General features: G+C 47.5%; 1 protein-coding gene across 7 annotated transcripts in view; it reads left to right on the forward strand.

The window, feature by feature from the left end:
• MCF2L2 (MCF.2 cell line derived transforming sequence-like 2) overlaps positions 1 to 22,614 on the forward strand; it is a 2,345,299-nt gene that overhangs the window by 1,319,583 nt on the left and 1,003,102 nt on the right. For all 7 annotated transcript variants that reach the window (XM_085635348.1, XM_085635350.1, XM_085635347.1 and 4 more), the window contains exon 16: positions 770 to 836. In XM_085635348.1, the coding sequence (XP_085491474.1) occupies positions 770 to 836 (67 nt within the window). The remainder of the gene's footprint in view (positions 1 to 769; positions 837 to 22,614) is intronic.

Genomic DNA, 22,614 nt, shown 5'->3' on the forward strand with positions numbered 1-22,614 from the left:
GCTCTATGAGTATTGGTGCAACCGAGGATGTTCTTTTAAATAATTAGGGCCCAAATCATGGAATGCGTGAATCTTCAGGCTAAAATGATGCACTTTTCTGGTGAGCTTTTGTAAACATTTAAAGACTTGGCTATTCTAGATCTGGCCTCTCTAAGCCAGTCCTGTATATGCTAGTGTTGGGAAGCCCTGTTTTGTCAGTCATGCACTCAACACGTTTTAATAAAATTGAATGAATTTAAATAAATGTAATATTTAATGCAAATTAGGTTAATAGTGCTGTAACCTTTTTATTTTACCTTTTTAATTTTGTTCTGCATGTAAAACAAATGTATAAAATTAATTTAAAAGAATATTTAAATATTTGTATTATTTTCTTTTTAAGTTTAATTAATTTAGTGAATGTTTTCTTTACTTCACCACAGGGAGATCTCTGACTCAGTGGTGGTGTTTTCAACTCATATACATTTATACAATCGTAGATCTGAACCTTGCAACGGGTAGGACACTTTAGATCGTGGCACCGATCCGCCCAGATTGGTCCGACCACTTTCTAATCCCCTTCTAACTTTGTTCCTACAAACAGAAGCACGCATTCGTCTACAGCGTGTTAGGATAAATCACCTTTGTTTCAATGTTGCAAAATGGTTATGCAGTAAATACATCAACTCGGTTATGATGCAGTTACATCTGTTGTCAATATCGTTCTGTGTCGTTTAGTATACAGTGCAACAAACGCAATTCTTAATGCAGCATTTCTTTCCCTTTTTAGCCACATCATAAACGAACTGATAGAAACAGAACGTGTCTATGTGGAGGAGCTTCAGACTATTATAGAGGTAAGAATGCGTTGGTTATTTCAAATCACACATTGTAGTGGACTGTAAAAGTTGTAAATGTTTTGCTCTGGAAAGTTATTCAAAGTGCATCATCAACTGAACACTTAAACAAGCATTGCCAAAGCCAATAGGTCGTTTCTATGTGAGATTTATTGGCTTTATTATTGTTTTTTTAGCTAGGTTGCAAATGGCTGAAAGTAATTCGAATTGTCAGTTATCCTGTACTGAAGCTAGCGCTGCTGTGTAATATGGCTAAAACAAATTGACAAACCAACAGATCTCGCATAGGCGAACCCTATTGGATTTGCAAATGCTTGGTATGGAATGCCTTATGGTAAGGTATAAGAATTTATATAGTGTTTACAACGGCTGAAGAGCTAATGTTATAGAATCAAGAAAGCCCTTGCCAAGGTGATAGTGTGTCCAGATTCAGAAGCATTTTAGAACCACGCACAAACTGTGAACATGTGCTATCTAATTGTGCTGAATGCAACCTAAGTTGTAGGTAGACTGAAAAGTCCATCTTTAGGCTATGAGTTATTTAGTTGCAATGGTTACAAAAGAACTAAAAAAGCACTCCTGACAGCTTAAAGTCGTAAAATGTAGCAATAATTGGTGTTCAGTGGGTTTCCTGGACCTTTGGCTACTGTGCCACTTCACCTGCTGCACCATTCAAATCAATACCCTAGTGGCTTTAAGGTAACCGCACTAGTGACTGCTTGATTAGTAGTAAAAAATAGCAATAATCTGTTTTCAGTGGGTTTCCTAGACCTTTTGGCCCCTGTGCCACTGCACATGCGGCACCATTCAAATCATGCCCCCTAGTGCCTGCAAGTTAACTGCACTGTAGACGGCTTGTTTAGTAGTAAAATATAGCAATAATCGGTGTTCTGTAGATTTCCTAGAGCTTTTCGCCCCTGTGCCACTGCACCTGCTACACTATTCAGATCATGATCCTAGTGCCTGCTTGTTTAGTAGTAAAATATATCAATAATCGGTGTTCAGTAGGTTTCCTATAGCTTTTGGCCCCTGTGCCACTGCACCATTCAAAGCATGACCCTAGTGCCTGCAAGTAATTGCACTTGTGAGTGCTTGGTTAGTTGGAAAATATAGCAATAATCTGTGTTCAGTCGGTTTCCTAGAGCTTTTGCCTCCTGTGCCATTGCACCACTCAAATCATGGCCCTAGTGCCTGCAAGGTGATTGCACTTGTGACTGCTCGTTTAGTAGTAAAATATAGCAATAATAGGTGTTCAGTGGGTTTCCTAGAGCTTTTGCCTCCTGTGCCATGCAAGGCAACTACACTTGTGACTGCTTGTTTAGTAGTAAAATATAGCAATAATCAGTGCTTAATGCGCTTCTTAGACTTTTTGGCCCTTGTGCCACTGCACCTGCTCTACCATTCAAACCATGGCTCTAGTGCCTGCAAGGTAATGCACCTGTGACTGCTTTTCTAGCAGTAAAATATAGCAATTATCAGTGTTCAGTGGGTTTGCTAGATTTACAGGCCCTGTGCCACAGCACTTGCTGCCGCATTCAAATCATGGCCCTACTGCCTGCAAGTTAACTGCACTTGTGACTGCTTGTTTAGTAATAAAATATAGCAATAATCGGTGCTAATGGGTTTCCTAGACCTTATGGCCCTTGTGGCACTGCACCTGCTGTACTATTCAAATCATGACCCTAGTGCCTGCATGGTAACTATGGTAACTACACTTGTGACTTTTTGTTGTAGTAATAAAATATAGCAATAATCCGTGTTCAGTTCATATGTTAGGCTGACTCTGAGACTGAAATGCGATTTTGTACTCTGTTCCTAAAAAGATAGTTTCACAAAATAAATAGACTCACCAACAAAGAGGAATTCTGTGGAAACATACAAATGTTTTATGTAGCTTAAAAACGAGATACCTTTTGAGATGGCTATGTCTAAAATAAAATTAAAAAAGGGCACAAGCAGGCTTCATGGAGAAAGTACGCTGCATTCCTCTTTCCTATAAACGCTCTCAGTATGAAGTCAGTCAAAAGCAAAATAAAACCAGGCTCCCACGAAACCACAGCTTGACATTTGACCTTTGTCTTTGAATGCCCAGCAAATGTAGTGAAATAAGACAACGATTTAAAAGCATGTTTATTGCAACAAAAAAAAGTGGTAGTGGAAGAATACTGTAAACACTGCTTTCTTATGGAGAGGTATGAACTCAAGCTGCACAGCCTAAAGCAAATAAAGCCAGCAAGAGGAAAGGCAGAAAACATGAGTTACAAACGACAAAGCCAGTAGCAAGCCATGGGCGGAATGCATTCCCAGCCCAACTTTCTGAAAGTCCCCAAGATGTTTTCCACATAGCCAGCCAGACAGCTGCGCTGTCTGATAGGCAGCCAGCGACCTACAAAATAATTTGTTCCTATTCATGATATATGCATTTGGGGATATATTTTATTTATTAGCTTCAATATTTTACATCAGAGGACTGGCATCTAACCACCACTTCAGAACGCTCAATTACATTATTCTTGTAAATGGCCTAGTATTTAATATTTTAAACAGTAAGTTAACCAGTTATCTTGATGATGGTAAGACATTGGTTGGTATATCATGTTTGCTTTTACTGCTTCAAAGGACATGTATGGAAGTAGAGAAATGCTTATTTCTGCTGTACCATGGAGCCTTGGTTCCATGATGCAGAGTGCTCTGAATTTAATTTTGTAATTCAGAGGGAGAGAGCAAGGTAAGTGTTTTCAAAGATTTTTTGGGACAGATTTGTCAAGATATTTCAAGGAATATGGGTCTGTGAGAAGTTGGCCTGATGTATGATGTCACTAGTTCTAGTGTACACCTTATATCAGTCCAAACAACCCTTATGGTGATTGGTTGTAAAGTCAACCTTATAGACCAGCTATCCTAGTGGTAGCATGGACAAGAGCAGTCTTAGGCTAAACTCTGAATGGCATGTGAAGCCAGCTGTTATACCATATATAATCCCTTGAATACCAAATGAAAGGACACCACAACAGATATATATATATAAAATAAAGTGTATTTATTCTAGTCAAACCCTCAGCACTCTTTATGAGATTCGAAGTAAGTACAACACAGTCTTATTCAAGCATACATTAAGTCACACAGGTAAGTAATACAGTTAGGCCCTAGGGGCCACGCAAACCATATACTAAAGAAGTGGTATAACGACCACTGTCACGGAAATAGGATAGGGAATCGCTGGGGCTACACTATACTACCCAAGGTTAGGAAGTGGGAGGCCCACGGGATTCAGGTGCAGAGTGGAAACACTCACGCGTAATGCGTATAATCGATAGAAATAGTACAGTTCTGAAATAAGCAGTTTTAGGACACTTCTGGTATAGCTAGAAAGTCGAGACTCGGAAACTAGACCCTAGGATAGTCAATACCCTCGTGAGCACCTGAGTACCCAAGTTACCTAGCCCACGGGCTGCGGGTGCATAGGTGTGAACTTGCGTCGGGTTTCGTCGTGGACTTCTATGGATGCCTGAAGGAAAGTTGCTGACAGGCAGTCAGTACAGAGTGTCCGGTGGATCCCAAGGCCGGGATCAAGAAGGAAGGATACCTGCAAGCAGAAGGGACAGAGTCAGGGTCACTAGCCAGTGACCACGTGGAACCAGGAAGGAACCAGGCGATGTCGGGAGATTGCAGGCGAAGAGGTGTAGCTTGTCGCAGCAGCCACGGGTACCAGGAGACGTCGAGGACGACCAGGACCAGGAGGCGAGCTGTCCCACGAAGGCTCTTGCTGTCGGCGGCGTCGAAGTCGAACTAGGACTCACCAAGCCTTGGCAAGCGGAACCCACGAAGAATGGAGCACTTGCTTCTGGTGCAGACCAGGAAGGTCTGGGGCGCTTCTCTTTTGCAGAGGAGCAGGAGCCAGTCTGGAGGAGCCAAACCAGCAGTGGAAAATCAAAGGTGTGTCGTCGTAAGGCCGCTAGCCAACGGGCACGCAACCGGACAGACGCGGCAAGCAGGAAAATGCAGAAGGGCCCCACGCAGGACTCGTGGAGTGTGGGGGGCTGATCTTCGGTGCAGATGGTGCTTGGGGTTGGGGCTTCTCAATCCCCAGTGCACAACTTCGAGGGTGCCTCAGAAGCTGCGCTGGAAGATACTCGCCACTTTTCCCAGGTAGCCGGTCCCACGTCTCTCGTCGCCTCCACGGATCTCAGCTCGGCTGTGGATGTGGATCAGGGTCGGAGAAGTCTGGAAGTCAAGGCTCTGGTCAGGCTCTGAAGTCGGTCCCTCGCAGAACTTCAGCAAAGCAAAGGGTAAGTCTCTTGATGGTGCCTGTTTGCACAGGGTAGCCATTCCTTGGCCACAAGGGAGATTCTTCAGTCTTCTTCTTTCGTCGAATGTCGAAGGTCCAGAGTTTCTGTTCAAGTTGCAGGTTCAGGATAATCTAATCTCCTGGGGCCCAGCTACCACACTTATACTAATCTGGGGGGCTGGGTTGCCTGCTAGGTCAAGCCTTATGGGTGGGACCTGGGAGGCGGGTGGTTACACCCCCTTCCCTTTGTCCAGTTTCGCGCCAGGACTGGGGCTGGAGTGCCCCTGCACCGGTTTGAACTGGACTATGCATGGGACACCTTGTGTGCCCCAGGCATGTCTCATTCCTTTCAGCCCTCCCTGCCTCAATACACTAAAGTCTGTCTGGGGAGGTGCTAGCACCTCCCCAAGCAGGAAACCTATTGTCCAAGCCTCCCTTGCCGGGATCACTCCCAGCAGCAGGAGGACAGACTCGTGTCTGTGGCAGCAGCATCCATTTTGTGATGCTGAGGCTTTGGTTAGAGTTAAACAGCAAAGTAGGATTTTAACATGTCTCTCCCTCTAGAAGGGAGGAATAATATCCTCATCACCAGAAATGGTATGGGGGTATTATTCCAAAGTGTTAGACACCTTACACGACATGTTTTGATAAAGCCAAACCATAGTTACCCTAACCGTTTAAGATGGGTAAGTTACTTACCTGTAATTCTAGTTCTCTTCCAGGGGTATCCTCATCAAAGTCATAAGCACTGAATATTCCCGCCCATGTGCGGGGACCCCGGAAATAATAAAATTATATATGTAAAAAACATACATATATACAGCTCTGTATATGTATAAACATATATCATTTTTTCCAAGCAAATGCAGCTCCCATAAAAGGCTAGGCAATGTAAATATACACATCCAATAACACACATATATCTATATATATGTATAAAGGTATAACAATACACCCAAATCTCTTTTTTTTTTTTTTTTTTTTTAATGAGGTAAACACTCATGAGAAAGCAAAAAATAAAGAGAACAAACTGTGGAAAAACACAGATGTATAACACATTGCCAGCCTGCAGGCTGCATTGCAATACAATACCATAGAGACTAAAAAGCCCTGTACAGGTAAAAACTGGCACCGTGCCTTTAAGGCAGCCCTGACTTCCATATCCCATCATGCCTCAGGGGTGACAGTTAGGTCAGTTGTTCTTTGCGGGACCGTAGTCCTAAACACAAAGATATACCTTTTCCATAATGAATAATACACCTCTTCTCATTTGCCTGGGGAGGTGGGTGGGTTGCTTATGACTTTGATGAGGATACCCCTGGAAGAGAACTAGAATTACAGGTAAGTAACTTACCCTTCTCTTCCAGGGGATCCTCATCAATAGTCATAAGCACTGAATAGAGTAGCAAGCTCCCCTTCCACCAGCAGGCAAATGAAACTAAGGTTGTATCACCCATGGAGAAAAAGAATCATGAAAATGATTATGTTTGGAACAGATTCCTCAAGGAGGCTTGTCCTACTTGAGTGTCTGCCCTGGTGTCCGAATCCAGACAATAATGCCTGGTAAAAGTGTGGACAGATCTCCAAGTGGCTGCCTTGCAGATCTCGGAGAGTGGGACATTATTGAGAAAAGCCGCGGTAGCCGCTTTTCCTCTTGTCGAATGCGCTTTAGGGCGCGCCCCCAATGGTTTCTGAGCCAGTTGGTAGGCCAAAGTAATACTAGAAACAATCCACCTAGCAATGGAACGTTTGGATGCAGCAAAGCCCATACGGACAATCCCATAGTTCACAAACAATTGGTCAGATTTCCTGATATTCTTAGTCCTATCTAGGTAGAATTTTAGGACCCTTCTGACATCCAGAGAATGCAACGCCCTCTCTGCCGGAGAGGAGGGGTTGGGAAAAAAGGTTGGTAAGGAGATGGCTTGGTTTACATGAAACTCCGATACCACCTTGGGTAGGAACGAAGGGTGAGTTCTCATCACCACCCTATTTAGATGAAAAACAGTGTAGGGTTCTTTAGAACAGAGGGCCTGTATCTCACTGACCCTCCGTGCTGAAGTGATGGCTATTAAAAATGCTGTCTTCCATGTGAGGTGCTGTAGGGTAGCCTTATGAATAGGCTCAAAAGGTGAACCCATGAGCTTCGACAGAACCAAGTTTAGCTCCCAGGAAGGAGAGGGAGGTCTAACAGGGGGATAGACTTTCTTGAGTCCTTGCAAGAAATCCTTCACTACCTGCACTTTAAAAAATGACTGCTGTGAAGGCGAACGCCTGTATGCTGTTATGGCTGCTAGGTGAACCTTTATGGAAGAAAATTTCAACCCTGCCCTTGCTAAATGTAGAAGATAGGGCAAAATTACATCCTCCTGGCATTTAGTGGGATCATAATGATGCTGAGCACACCATATATAAAATCTTTTCCACTTACAGAAGTAGGAGTGTCTTGTCGAAGGCCTCCTGGCTTCCTTCAGTATGGACATACACTCTTGAGGGAGGTTCAGATGGCCATACTGGAGGACTTCAGGAGCCATGCTGTTAAGCTCAGCGAGGGAAGGCTGGGATGGTAAATCTTCCCCTGCATCTTGGATAACAAGTCCGGCCTGCACGGCAGCCGCTTGTGGGGGCGGATCGACATGTGTAGGAGATCCGTGTACCACCACTGCCTCGGCCAGTCCGGTGCTATGAGTATCATCTTGGCAGATGAATTCTGTAGCTTGGTCACCACCTTGGGAATTAGTGGGAGAGGCGGAAAAGCGTACACAAATGTCATTGACCAATTGATCAAAAGGGCATTCCCTAGGGATCCTGGTCGATGGTATCTTGAGGCGAAGCCTCGGCATTTTGTGTTTTGCTCGTCCGCGAAGAGGTCCACTTGCGGGCGCCCCCATTCCCCGAAGATGTCTTCTAACACTTCGTCGTTGATTACCCAGTCCTCTGGCTCTTGAAAATGCCGACTGAGCAAGTCTGCTTGCACGTTGAGTTCTCCTGGTAGGTGCACCGCTTTCAATGAGATGTTCCTTGCTAGGATCCAGTGCCACAGGGACTGAGCTTCCAGCGAGAGCGTTCTGGATCGAGTACCCCCCTGCTTGTTCAGGTAGTACATTGTGGTGGTATTGTCCGTCTGTACTAGAATGGTACTCGTCGTTATCGCAGGTAGGAACGCTTTGAGGGCTAGGTGGACCGCCCTGAGCTCCAGCATGTTGATGTGGTACAACTGTTCGCTGCTGGACCACCGTCCTTGAGTTTGCAGAGTCCCAAAATGCGCACCCCATCCCTGAAGGGATGCGTCGGTGATTAAGGTCTGAGTTGGGGGCTCTTGATGGAAAAGAATCCCCACTTGCAGATTCCTTGGCTTCAGCCACCACTTGATTGACTGTTTGGCTGCAGAGGAGAGGCAAACCTTTTCTTCCCACAGAGAGTTCTTTTGATCCCATTTGTCCTCGAGATCTTGCTGGAGAGGACGCATCCTTAGCCTGGCATTGGGCACTAGGAAGATGCAGGATGCCATGGCCCCTAGCAGAGATGAGATTTGCCTTGCCGACGACAGATTGCTGGTCATAATCTGTCTGCCTTTTAGCATAATGGATGACTGTCTTTCCTCCGAAGGAAACACTTTTCCTACTACGGAGTCTATAGTTGCACCCAGGTAGTGTATTCTCTGCGTTGGTGAAAAATTGGACTTTTTGACATTCACTCTGAGACCCAACCTGCGACATAAGTTCAGGCATAGCGACAGCTGTGTCCGCACATTCTGTGGCGATGAGCCCTTTATTAGCCAGTCGTCTAGGTAGGGATAGACGAAGACTCCTGCGCGCCTCAGAGCAGCCGCTACTACTGCCACGCATTTTGTGAATACTCGAGGAGCTGACTTCAGGCCAAATGGGAGGACTTTGAACTGATAGTGAGCGTTGCCTACCACAAACCTGAGAAATTTTCGATGATTCCTTAGGATGGGAATATGGAAATATGCATCCTGAAGGTCCAGTGAACACATCCAATCGCCCATCCGGAGAAGAGGATATATTTGGTGGAGCGCCAGCATGCGAAATTTTTCCTTTCTTATGTGCTTGTTCAGTATCCGTAGGTCTAAAATGGGTCTGAACTCCGCCTTCACACTCCTCTTTTGGATGAGAAAATATCTGGAGTAAACTCCCTTTCCTCTCTGGTTTATGGGCACTTTCTCTATTGCAGATTTGAGTAGTAGCGTCGCTACCTCCTCTCTGAGCTGCTTTAGATGCTGGGATGACTTGACAGGAGGAATCGATGGGGGGTGACTTTTGAAACGAAGCGAGTACCCATGACGCAGTATATTGAGTACCCACTTGTCCTTTGTGATTGTCTGCCACTCTGGAAGATGATGCGCAACACTTCCTCCCACCGGAGCGGTGGACAGCATCGGAGGAAGCGGTTTCTCATTGCTTCCCCGGTGCTTTGTTTCCAGCATTAGACTGCCTGTTGTTACCTCGTCCCCTGGATGGCTTGCGGGACTGGTATTGCTGTTTCTTTTGACCTTGCTGGTCCTGGTTCTTTTGCCAATGAGGGGTTTGAACCCTCTGTTGGTAATTGCGCCTGTCATTTCCCTTGCGGCGTCGAAACTCTTTCCTCTTTTCAAGCCCGACTGCTTTCATGGTCTCCAGCTCTGCTTTCATACGGGCCATTTCCTCGTCTGCATGGGACCCAAAAAGAGAACTACCGGAGAAAGGCAGATTTAAAATTCTTGCCTGCGCTTCCGGTTTCAGGGCCGTCAATCTAAGCCAGGATGATCTTCTGGCTGTGACTCCATGTGCATATTCATGCGCTGCCAGTGTTGCCCCATCCGCCGCTGCACTTATGATCTGGTTAGAGACTAGACTCCCCTCATGCAAAATCTCTTCAAAGTCCCGTCTGTCCTCTGATGGAACTTTTTCAACGAACCTCTGAAGAGAGTCCCATAGTGACCTATCATAGCGCCCCAGAAGAGCCGAGGCACTTGCCACCTTCAAGCTTGAGGATGCTGAGCCGCAAACTTTCCTCCCCCAGGAGTCTTGCGTTTTACTGTCCTTATCTGGTGGCACCGTTGAAGAGCCAGCTACTGCATGCGTCTTTCTGGCAGCGGCGGTGATGACAGAGTCCGGTGGAGGATCTGTTTTAAGGAATAGCGGATCCTCCGGAGCTGGACGGTACTTTTTTAGAATTCTCGCCGGCGCCGTTTTGGTGGTTGCTGGCGTGAGAAAGATATCCATTACCGGTTGTAGCAAACCGGGGACTAATGGCAACAACGGGCGTGTCACTGTGCGCTCATGAAGAGTTTCAAAAATTATGGATGTGGTGGTCTCCTGAACCGGCATAGGGATACTTAATTTTGTAGCTCCTCTACACAACACTTCTTGAAATGTAGAAATGTCATCTACCGGAGATACCCGAGAGGGTGGCGTCTCCGAGAGTGTCGGTGAATAATCCCTTTTGGATGATCTGGAAGAAGGGGAGGTAGAAGGGGTCCTACGGCGCCTTCTCTCTGATCTGGTCGACTCTCTTCTGAGGGAGGCAGACCTGGATCGCCTTCTTGGTGCTCGAGAGTGACTTCGGGATTCTCTTTCTCGAGATCTTGGTCTGATCGGTGTCGCTGGGAATACCACGCCCCTTATTCTTGTTAGCGATGCCTTTATTGTGTCTGTCATAGCAGGGTCCTGAGGCATCTCCCTTACGGGACTTTGAGGCACAGCATTGTCCTCCTCCTGCGAACTTTCTCTTGCAGGAACTGGAGATTGATGTACAAGCTCTGGTGATGCTGACCTTGAACCTGAGCCCTCTGATCCTGAAGGCGAGATAGAAATGATACGCGGTGACTCCGGAGCTGTATATATCAGTCTATGAGGAGATTTTCGCCTTGAGTCGAATTGTGAGGCGAATATGTGAAACCTCCTGCGTACCCTCAACAGAGGGCTGCCTCGACGGTGATAAGCCTATCACCGGAGATCTTTGACTCGAATCTTCGAGGCTCCGAGCTTCCTGTCTCGACGTCGAGATTACCTTCGACGGAGGCTTCATGTACCTCACCAAAGCTTTGGAGACCTGTGAGGACGGAGGCACCTGCCTCAACGTCGACTCCGACGGAGGCCTCTGCCTCGACGTCGACTCCGACGGAGGCCTCTGCCTCGACGTCGACTCCGACGGAGGCTCCTGCCTCGACGTCGACTCCGACGGAGGCTCCTGCCTCGACGTCGGCCCTGACGGAGGCGTCTGCCTCGACGTCACTCCTGACGGAGACTTCTGTCTCGACGTCGAAAGCTCCGACGACGTCGAAAGCCTCCTCGCCGTCGAACGATGTTTCCTCGACGGCGATCTTGATCTTGACGGCGATCTTGGTCTCGACGTCGACTGTGGAGATCGCCTACGTTCTTCTCGCGACGTCGAATGATGTCTCGCCGACCTCGACGTCGAACGATGTCTTTCTTTCGACGACGAACGATATCTCTGTGCAGACGTCGATCGATCTTCTCTCGACGTCGACAGATGCTTCTTCGACGTTGAACTATGGCGCCGAGTCCTCGACGCCGAGCTTTTAGACGCCGTCGACGTCGAACGCATCCTCTTCGACGCTGAATATAAAGTCGACGTCGATTTTCTCTTTGCAGCATGACTTCCCCTTGACTCCTCACCTCTCAGCGACGATCCCGCCGCTGGAGTCTTCGACGCCGAGCCCGACGTCGATGGAGAGCAAACAGGGACCAACTGCTTCGACGTCGACCGTTCTGCTAGGCCATACAGCCTAATCCTCTCCCTCTCCTTTAAAGTCCTTTTGGAAAGGTCTTCACAATGACGACATGTTGCTGGAGAGTGAGAGTCCGGCAGACAGATGATACACACCTCATGTGTGTCTGACGCAGCCTTCTTTTTTCCACAAGATGGGCATGGAACAAATAAAGAAGGCATTTTTCTGACAAAATGGTTGAAAAATCAGTCAGAAAAACACAGGATACTGACTTCCTCACAGAAATTGTAAGAAGAAGTCCAAAAAAAAATCTTAAAGTTGTTATAATTTTTGACTAAAGAGTCAAAAAAGAAGAGAGCTGAATTCCAGGGTCCTGACTGAAGGAGCCGGAAAGAACAACTGACCTAACTGTCACCCCTGAGGCATGATGGGATATGGAAGTCAGGGCTGCCTTAAAGGCACGGTGCCAGTTTTTACCTGTACAGGGCTTTTTAGTCTCTATGGTATTGTATTGCAATGCAGCCTGCAGGCTGGCAATGTGTTATACATCTGTGTTTTTCCACAGTTTGTTCTCTTTATTTTTTGCTTTCTCATGAGTGTTTACCTCATTAAAAAAAAAAAAAAAAAAAAAGAGATTTGGGTGTATTGTTATACCTTTATACATATATATAGATATATGTGTGTTATTGGATGTGTATATTTACATTGCCTAGCCTTTTATGGGAGCTGCATTTGCTTGGAAAAAATGATATATGTTTATACATATACAGAGCTGTATATATGTATGTTTTTTACATATATAATTTTATTATTTCCGGGGTCCCCGCACATGGGCGGGAATATTCAGTGCTTATGACTTTGATGAGGATCCCCTGGAAGAGAATATAAGGTACTTTAAGAGTATATGGTAGGCTATATCATAGAACAGCTATAAGGACATGGTTCCAAAAGCTGCAGACAGGCTCAGCTCATGCTAGAGCACCATCTCACATGTTACCAAGCACTCTGCCTCCAGGATTGTTAAGGCCTGCCATAGGAGTGGCTGATAGGTACACATGTGTCTATATATAAGGGTAGATATAGGTATACTATATCTAAGCAAAGGGTGATTACACGACCTTGCCCCAGCTGAGTGATCAGCCAGTTGTGTCTGATTGGAAGGCCAGACCAGGGGTGGCATAATACATGCCGCAGCCCCTGGGAGGCCTAGGGTACACCTATGCCCTGGGTACCTAGGGCTCACTGTACAGGGTCCAATAAGGTGATCCTTACCTATTGGGTATGTACCTAGGGTACATGGAGTCCATTTTAAAGGGAGAGCAGACAGCCTGAGACCCTGAATGGCAGGATCTCAGGCCAACTAAGTCGAAAAACCAGCTAGACACTAGGCAAAAAGTTGGGGGTAACCATAGTAAGATATCCACCTTCCTATACAACCCCCCCCCAAACGAAAGGAGATAAGGCTGTCCTTGACAAGGTAAGCCTCTATTGCCTAAGTGGCCATATAAGGAAGAACCCGCACTGGCATGGTTACCCCCTGTCTCATGGTCCACTAAGCAATCCCTCACCCTAAAGGTATCATAGGGTCTCCACCATAGGGAATCTCTACCTTTGGTGTGTCTTTGCAAAGTAAAAGGCTGGTGTTGAGATGGAGTATTGAAGTGAGTGTCCTCAAAGTGAGGTCTCAGCTTCCTCCAATCATCCTCCACCATGGATGCCTTTCTTTCTTTAACTGAGTTGCACTGTGCTCTCAGGGTCAGCCTCTGGCTACCTAAAGCTGGAGGCTGGGTCCCTTTTGTGGGCTTACTGGAGGGACAGGTCAGGTTTGGGGACCTAAGGTCCCATGTTTGCCTGTGCCCAACAGAATCCCTCTGGGGGAGGTCCCTAACTACCTGTAAAGGGGATCTCTCAGGAATGTTTTTAACCATCACCTGGCTAGGGCTACTAGCCAGGCAAACCTCATTCTTTTGATGGGGGGGTTCTTGTGGACAGGGGCCCTCTTGGGGTCCACTGGCCTCCCTGACCTCTGCAGCCCTGGGCTAACTGAGGCAGGGTAGAGAGAGGCAGGCTACCTGCACCAGACAGGGTCCCACCTTGGAAGGAGCCACTGACATCAGAGGCTCTGCCAGGCCAGGCCTGGCTACCTCTGGGGCAGTTCCTTCACAAGGGGTGAGGTCAGATCCCTGAGGAGGCTGACCTTTTCCTAATGTCTGGGGAGAGGGAGTCTTTTCTTCCTCTCCACTATTCTCTGTTTGTGTGGAGTGATCCATAGTTTCAGGCTTCACTACACCTATGTCAGTCTGAGTATGGACTGAGACCATTACAGTCCTGCCAGCCTTTTCAGGGAGGCACTCCGTTTGTGTTCGAGCTGTGACTGTCACAACTCTGCCAGTCTCTACAGGGAAGTCTGTCTTTGCCTGGGCTGTGGCTACCACTGCCCTTCCAACCTTTTCAGGGAGGAAATCTACTTGGACAGGGGTTGTGGCTGGCACAACCCCACTACCCTTTTGTGAAAGGCCTACCATTTTAGAATGGGTGTCTTGTTCAACTCCAGCCCAAGCTGAGAGTTCTAAGTCATTCCCCAGTAAGCAGTCCACAGGCAAGGTTGGAGACACTGCCACCCTTTTAGGGCCAGTGACACCTCCCCAGCTTAGACATACCTCTGCCATGGGATGACTGTTCTGTTTGCCATCAATGTTAGTCACCTGGTATGAGAAACCAGGCAAAAGCTGCTCAGAGGGAACAAGCCTATGGGCTACCATAGTGATGCTAGCTCCAGTGTCTCTGTAGGCCTCAGCTTTTCTACCATTGATGTAGGGCTCCTGTCTGTACCTACCCAAAGTGTTAGGAGAGGCAGTGAAGTTGGCAAACCCCATGCCACCATCACAGACAAGAGTAGCTGCTGTAGGGGAATTGGCTAAGCCAGGGTCCCCCTGTGTTCCCCAAGAAAACCCAACCAAATTTTTGGGGGCACTCCCACCACCTGGGGGGTTACTGCTGACAGTAATAGGTGGTGTGACAGGAGTAATTGGAGGAACAGTTTTGTTTTTAGCCTTTGGGCAACTGCTGTCAGTTTTCCAATGCCCAGGAGTTTTACACTCATGGCAGTAAGGCTTTTTAACTGTGGTAGAGGGGGGAGCTTGGGACCCACCACCCTGTGTGAAGTTTTGGGGCCCTGAGGAAGATTTCTCTTTTGTTTTATCCCCACCCTTCTCTTGAGGCTTGGTGGTATCTTTCTTTTGGTCACCACCCTGATTTTTAGGCCTAATCCTGGTCCTGACCCATTTATCTGCCCTTTTTCCCAATTCTTGGGGAGAGGTCAAATCTGAGTCTACCAGGTGTTGATGGAGAAGCTGGTTCTGACAATTACTAAGGATCTGCTCCCTCATAATCAAGTTGTACAATCCTGTATAGTCCTGCACCCTGCTGCCAGTTAACCAACCTTCCAAAGCCTTAGTGGCACAATCCACAAAATCAGACCAGTCCTGTGTCTGTGTCTTCTGGGTGTCTCTGAATAACAACCTATATTGCTCAGTGGTTAAGCCAAACCCATCTATCAGAGCACTCTTCAGGACTTTGTAATTGTCAGCATCCTCATCACTAACTGTGAGGAGCTTGTCTCTACCTTTGTCAGAAAAGGAGAGCCACAAGACAGCTGCCCACTGACTCTGGGGTACCTGCTGTACTTTGCAGGCCCTCTCCAAAGCAGTCATCCACTTGTGGATGTCATCCCCATTCTTGTATGGGGGACTTTCTTGCTTAGGTTTCTATGGTCATAAGACCTATCCCTATCTCTAGGAATGTTGCTGCCACCAGTGGGTTCAGACCCACACAATTTTTGCTCTCTGGCCAGAGCAAGCTTCTCTTTGGCAAGGGCATGTTCTTCCCTTTCAATCCTCAGATTGGCTTCCCTCATTCTGGCCTGATGCTCTCTCCTCTAGGGGGAAGTCATCCCCCTGTGGGAAGAAGCATTGGAGCTTCTTGAGTGATAGGAGTGGAGAGAGTCCCCTGAGAGACATCTACCCCTTCTATCTCTCTTTTTAAGATTACTTGGGGGCCTGTAAGGGAAGCTCCCATGCAAGCTCCCATGCAAACTTAAGTTAGCCTGACTAAGTCTTCTGACTGGGGTCTTGCTACCTCCCTCTTCCTCTGAGGTCTCTTCTAACTCATCTGTATCAGTTAAGTCAGGGGTCTCTTCTGTGGAGGGGAGGCCCTTATCTACAGCTATGGCACCATACTTGGCAGCTCTTTCAGCATCATAGGCCTCCAGAAGCTCTACTAGCTGTCTAAGGGTAGGGTTGGAACCCTGTTTTAATCTCCTGGAGGTACACAGTTGTCTCATCTCCTGGAAAGTGAATGCATCATATCTAGAGGAAATCTGTCCAGGATTCTCCTCTCCTGAGGGAGTATCAGTGTGATCTCCATTCAGGGACATGTGTCTAGTGAGGGTGTGGTGTGTGCACCTACCTACACTAGTTGTATCTACTAAACCTCTCTAGTAGTTGTAGTCAGGGTGTGCTAGGCCCTTCAACCTACAACAACTAAGTCCAGTAGGACTTACGTATTTATAATCTATGTTATATGTACCTAAACAATATCTGTGTGATCTTTCAATTTAGTATCTCAAGATTACAATGGTATTACAACAGCAAGCGCAGATCCCAACCGCTGCTCACCAATGTGAGAAGTTGCCCTGATGTATGATGTCACTAGTTCTAGTGTACACCTTATATCAGTCCAAACAACCCTTATGGTGATTGGTTGTAAAGTCAACCTTATAGACCAGCTATCCTAGTAGTAGCATGGACAAGAGCAGTCTTAGGCTAAACTCTGAATGGCATGTGAAGTCAGCTGTTATACCATATATAATCCCTTGAATACCAAATGAAAGGACACCACAACAGATATATATATATATATATATATATATATATATATAAAATAAAGTGTATTTATTCTAGTCAAACCCTCAGCACTCTTTATGAGATTCGAGGTAAGTACAGCACAGTCTTATTCAAGCATACATTAAGTCACACAGGTAAGTAATACAGTTAGGCCCTAGGGGCCACGCAAACCATATACTAAAGAAGTGGTATAAGGACCACTGTCACGGAAATAGGATAGGCCTAGGCCTAGGGAATAGCTGGGGCTACACTATACCACCCAAGGTTAGGAAGTGGAAGGCCCACGGGATTCAGGTGCAGAGTGGAAACACTCACGCGTAATGCGTATAATCGACAGAAATAGTACAGTTCTGAAATAAGCAGTTTTAGGACACTTCTGCTATAGCTAGAAAGTCGAGACTCGGAAACTAGACCCTAGGATAGTCAATACCCCCGTGAGCACCGGAGTACCCAAGTTACCTAGCCCACGGGCTGCGGGTGCATAGGTGTGAACTTGCGTCGGGTTTCGTCGTGGACTTCTATGGATGCATGAAGGAAAGTTGCTGACAGGCAGTCAGTACAGAGTGTCCGGTGGATCCCAAGGCCGGGACCGAGAAGGAAGGATACCTGCAAGCAGAAGGGACAGAGTCAGGGTCACTAGCCAGTGACCACGTGTAACCAGGAAGGAACCAGGCGATGTTGGGAGATTGCAGGCGAAGAGGTAAAGCTTGTCGCAGCAGCCACGGGTACCAGGAGACGTCGAGGACGACCAGGACCAGGAGGCGAGCTGTCCCATGAAGGCTCTTGCTGTCGGCGGCGTCGAAGTCGAACTAGGACTCACCAAGCCTTGGCAAGCTGAACCCACGAAGAACGGAGGACTTGCTTCTGGTGCAGACCAGGAAGGTCTGGGGTGCTTCTTCTTTGCAGAGAAGCGGGAGCCAGTCTGGAGGAGCCAAACCAGCGCAGAAGATTTCAGGGTGCGTCGTCACAAAGGCCACCAGCCAGCGGGCAAGCAACCGGACAGACGCGGCAAGCAGGAAAATGCAGAAGGGCCCCACGCAGGACTCGTGGAGTGTGGGGGGCTGATCTTCGGTGCAGATGGTGCTTGGGGTTGGGGCTTCTCAATCCCCAGTGCACAACTTCGAGGGTGCCTCAGAAGCTGCGCTGGAAGATACTCGCCACTTTTCCCAGGTAGCCGGTCCCACGTCTCTCGTCGCCTCCACGGATCTCAGCTCGGCTGTGGATGTGGATCAGGGTCGGAGAAGTCTGGAAGTCAAGGCTCTGGTCAGGCTCTGAAGTCGGTCCCTCGCAGAACTTCAGCAAAGTAAAGGGTAAGTCTCTTGATGGTGCCTGTTTGCACAGGGTAGCCACTCCTTGGCCACAAGGGAGATTCTTCAGTCTTCTTCTTTCGTCGAATGTCGAAGGTCCAGAGTTTCTGTTCAAGTTGCAGGTTCAGGATAATCTAATCTCCTGGGGCCCAGCTACCACACTTATACTAATCTGGGGGGCTGGGTTGCCTGCTAGGTCACGCCTTATGGGTGGGACCTGGGAGGGGGTGGTTACACCCCCTTCCCTTTGTCCAGTTTCGCGCCAGGACTGGAGCTGGAGTGCCCCAGCACCGGTTTGAACTGGACTATGCATGGGACACCTTGTGTGCCCCAGGCATGTCTCATTCCTTTCAGCCCTCCCTGCCCCAATACACTAAAGTCTGTCTGGGGAGGTGCTAGCACCTCCCCAAGCAGGAAACCTATTGTCCAAGCCTCCCTTGCCGGGATCACTCCCAGCAGCAGGAGGTCAGACTCGTGTCTGTGGCAGCAGCATCCATTTTGTGATGCTGAGGCTTTGGTTAGAGTTAAACAGCAAAGTAGGATTTTAACATGTCTCTCCCTCTAGAAGGGAGGAATAATATCCTCATCACCAGAAATGGTATGGGGGTATTATTCCAAAGTGTTAGACACCTTACACGACATGTTTTGATAAAGCCAAACCATAGTTACCATAACCGTTTAAGATTATAAGGTACTTTAAGAGTATATGGTAGGCTATATCATAGAACAGCTATAAGGACATGGTTCCAAAAGCTGCAGACAGGCTCAGCTCATGCTAGAGCACCATCTCACATGTTACCAAGCACTCTGCCTCCAGGATTGTTAAGGCCTGCCATAGGAGTGGCTGATAGGTACACATGTGTCTATATATAAGGGTAGATATAGGTATACTATATCTAAGCAAGGGGTGATTACACAACCTTGCCCCAGCCGAGTGATCAGCCAGTTGTGTCTGATTGGAAGGCCAGACCAGGGGTGGCATAATACATGCTGCAGCCCCTGGGAGGCTTAGGGTACACCTATGCCCTGGGTACCTAGGGTACACTGTAGAGGGTCCAATAAGGTGATCCTTACCAATTGGGTATGTACCTAGGGTACATGGAGTCCATTTTAAAGGGAGAGCAGACAGCCTGAGACCCTGAATGGCAGGATCTCAGGCCAACTAAGTCGAAAAACCAGCTAGACACTAGGCAAAAAGTTGGGGGTAACCATAGTCAGATATCCACCTTCCTACAGGATCCCTATAAATTCAAATACAAAAAACAGTCGAACATAGTAAATGTGCAAATCCCGCAAAACAGAAAATGCGAAGAAAGAATAGCTACCATACACAATTAAAATATCTAATTCATGTTTATGATTATTAGGTCTTTTTATAGAATTGTGTCAAAATCATTCAAGTGTATAACACATGGTAGTTTCCAATACCACCACGAAGAAAGCACTAGGACAAATCAACATATGGTTCATAGGTTATATCGGAGAGCATTTCAATCCCTTAGGATTTAGGGATCATCATCAGACTGAGCTTGTCAAAAAGTCATAGAAGGGAACTTATATTTTTCACCGGTGACGGAGATGTAGGTGTCACAAATTTCATTATGTGCCACCGTATCTACAGTGGTTGGCGAGGTGGGGAGCAGATGCCAATAACACTGAACTACAGTCCCTGGTCGACCAATTTATTAAGGGAAAATGTAATGAACATTCTACTAGATCCCTGGGCCAGAACTAATACACTAACATGCTTGGTTGTGATGGCAAGTGTAGGAGAGTAAGGTCTGCTTTCTATGTTCACCCCCACGTTTTGCTTTTGCTTCACTGGTTTTCGTCTTAGATGTGGCTGTGGGCCGGCTAATCAGACCCACAGCCCAGCTGTTCTCTCTCTAAATTCACTATGCACTTTAGGTGCATAACCCAATTGATAAGGATCACCTTTTTGGACCCTGTACAGTGTACCTTAGGTACCCAGGGCATAGGTGTACCCTAGACCTACCAGGGGCTGCAGCATGTATTATGCCACCCCTGGCTGGCCTTCCATTATGACACAACTGGCTGATCACACAGCTGGGGCAAGGTTGTGTAATCACCCCTTGCTTATGTGTAATATTCCTATACCTACCTTATATATAGACACATGGGTAACCTATCAGTCACTCCTATGGCAGGCCTTAACAATCCTGAAGGCAGAGTGCTTGGTAACATGTGAGATGGTGCTCTAGTATGAGCTGAGCCTGTCTGCAGCTTTCGGAACCATGTCCTTATAGCTGTTCTATGATATAGCCTACCATATACTCTTAAAGTGCCTTATAATCCTCGCAGTTATGGTAACTATGGTTTAGCTTTATCAAAACATGTCGTGGAAGGTGTCTAACACTTTGGAATACTACCCCCACACCATTCCTGGCGATGAGGATAGTATTCCTCCCTTCTAGAGGGAGAAGACATGTTGAAGACCTACTACCCGGTTAAAGTTAACCAGAGCCCCAGCATCACAAAATGGATGCTGCTGCCACAGACACGAGTCTGACCTCCTGCTGCTGGGAGACCTTCCAGCGAGGGAGGCTTGGACAATAGGTTTCCTGCCTTGGGAGGTGCGAGCACCACCCTAGACAGGCCTTAGTGTATTGGGGCAGGGAGGGATGAATGAAACGAGACACTGCCTGGGGCACACAAGGTGTCCCATGCATAGTCCAGTTCAAACCGGTGCTGGGGCACTCCAGCCCCAGTCCTGGCGCGAAACTGGACAAAGGGAAGGGGGTGTAACCACCCCCCTCCCTGGTCCCACCCATAGGAGGGACCTAGCAGGTAACCCAGCCCCCAGATTAGTATAAGAGTGGGAGCTGAGTCCCTAGGACTTTGGATTATCCTGATAAACTGAACTTGAACAGAAACTCTGGACCTTCGACATTCGACTACGGAAGAAGACTGAAGAATCTCCCTTGTGGCCAAGGAGTGACCACCCTGTGCAAACAGGCACCATCAAGCGACCTGCCGTTTGCTTTGCTCAACGTTCTACGAGGAACCGACTGCAGAACCCGACCAGCGCCTTGTCTTCCAGACTTCTCCGACCCTGATCCACATCCACAGCAAAGCTGAGACCCGTGGAGGCGACGAGAGACGTGGGACCGGCTACCTGGGAAAATTGGCGACTTGCTTCCAGCGCAGCTTTAGAGGCATCCTCGAAGTTGTGCTCTGGGGATTGAGAAGCCCCAACCCCGTGCACCATCTGCACCGAAGATCAGCCCTCCACACTCCACGAGTTCTGCGTGGGGCCCTTCTGCATTTTCCTGCTCGACGCGTCTGTCAGGTTGCTTGCCCGTTGGCTAGTAGTCTTTGTGACGACGAACCTTGAACTTTCCACCGCTGGTTTGGCTCCTCCAGACCGGCCCTTGCTTCCCTGCAAAAGAGAAGCACCTCAGACCTTCCTAGTCTGCAACAGAAGCGAATCCTTCATTCTGCGTGGGTTGCGCCTGCCAAGGCTTGTTGTGTCCCAGCTCGACATCGAAGCCGCCGTAAGCAATAGCCCTCGTGGGACAGCTCGACTCCTGGTTTTGGTCGTCCTCGACGCCTCCTGGTACCAGTGGCTGCTGCGACAAGCTTCACCTCTTCACCTGCATCTTCACAACATCGCCTGGTTCCTTCCCGGCTCCTGGCTGGTGACCTAGACTCTGTCCCCTCTGCTTGCAGGTATCCTCCTTCCTGATTCCATCCTTGGAATCCACCGGACACTCTTCACTGACTGCCTGTCAGCAACTTTCTTCAGGCATCCATAGGAGTCGACGACGAAACCCGGCGCAAGTTCACACCTATGCACCCGCAGCCCGTGGGCTAGGTAACTTGAGTACTCCGGTGCTCACAAGGGTATTGACTATCAAAGTGTCTAGTTTCCAAGTCTCTAACTCCTAGTTCCTTCCGAAGTGTCCTAAAACTCTTAATTTCTAAATACTACTATTTCTATCGACTTTAACGCATTACGCGTGAGTGTTTCCACTCTGCACCTGAATCCCATGGGCCTCCCACTGCCTAGCAACTGATAGGATAGTGTAGCCCCAGTGATTCCCTAGGCCTAGGCCTGACCTGTGTTCGTGACAGTGGTTCTTATACCACTTACTTAGTATATGGTTTGCGTGGCCCCTAGGGCCTAACTGTATTACTTACCTGTGTGACTTATGTATGCTTAAATAGGACTGTGTTGTACTTACCTTGAATCTCATAAAGAGTGCTAAGGGTATTTTGACTAGAATAAATACATTCTATTTTTATAATATATCTGTTGTCGTGTCCTTTCATTTGGTATTCAAGGGGTTGCAAATGGTATAACAGCTGGCTTCACATGCCATACAGAGTTTAGCCCAAGACTGCTCTTGTCCATGCTACCACTAGGATAGCTGGTCTATAAGGTTGACTTTACAACCAATCACCATAAGGGTTGTTTGGACGGATACAAGGTGTACACTAGAACTAGTGACATCATATATCAGGCCAACTTCTCAAATTGGTGAGCAGCGGTTGGGATCTGAGCTTACTGTTGTAATACCATTGCAATCTTGAGATATCAAATTGAAAGATCACAAAGATATTT

Source organism: Triturus cristatus, chromosome 11, assembly GCF_964204655.1.
Source record: "Triturus cristatus chromosome 11, aTriCri1.1, whole genome shotgun sequence".
NCBI lineage: Eukaryota > Metazoa > Chordata > Amphibia > Caudata > Salamandridae > Triturus > Triturus cristatus.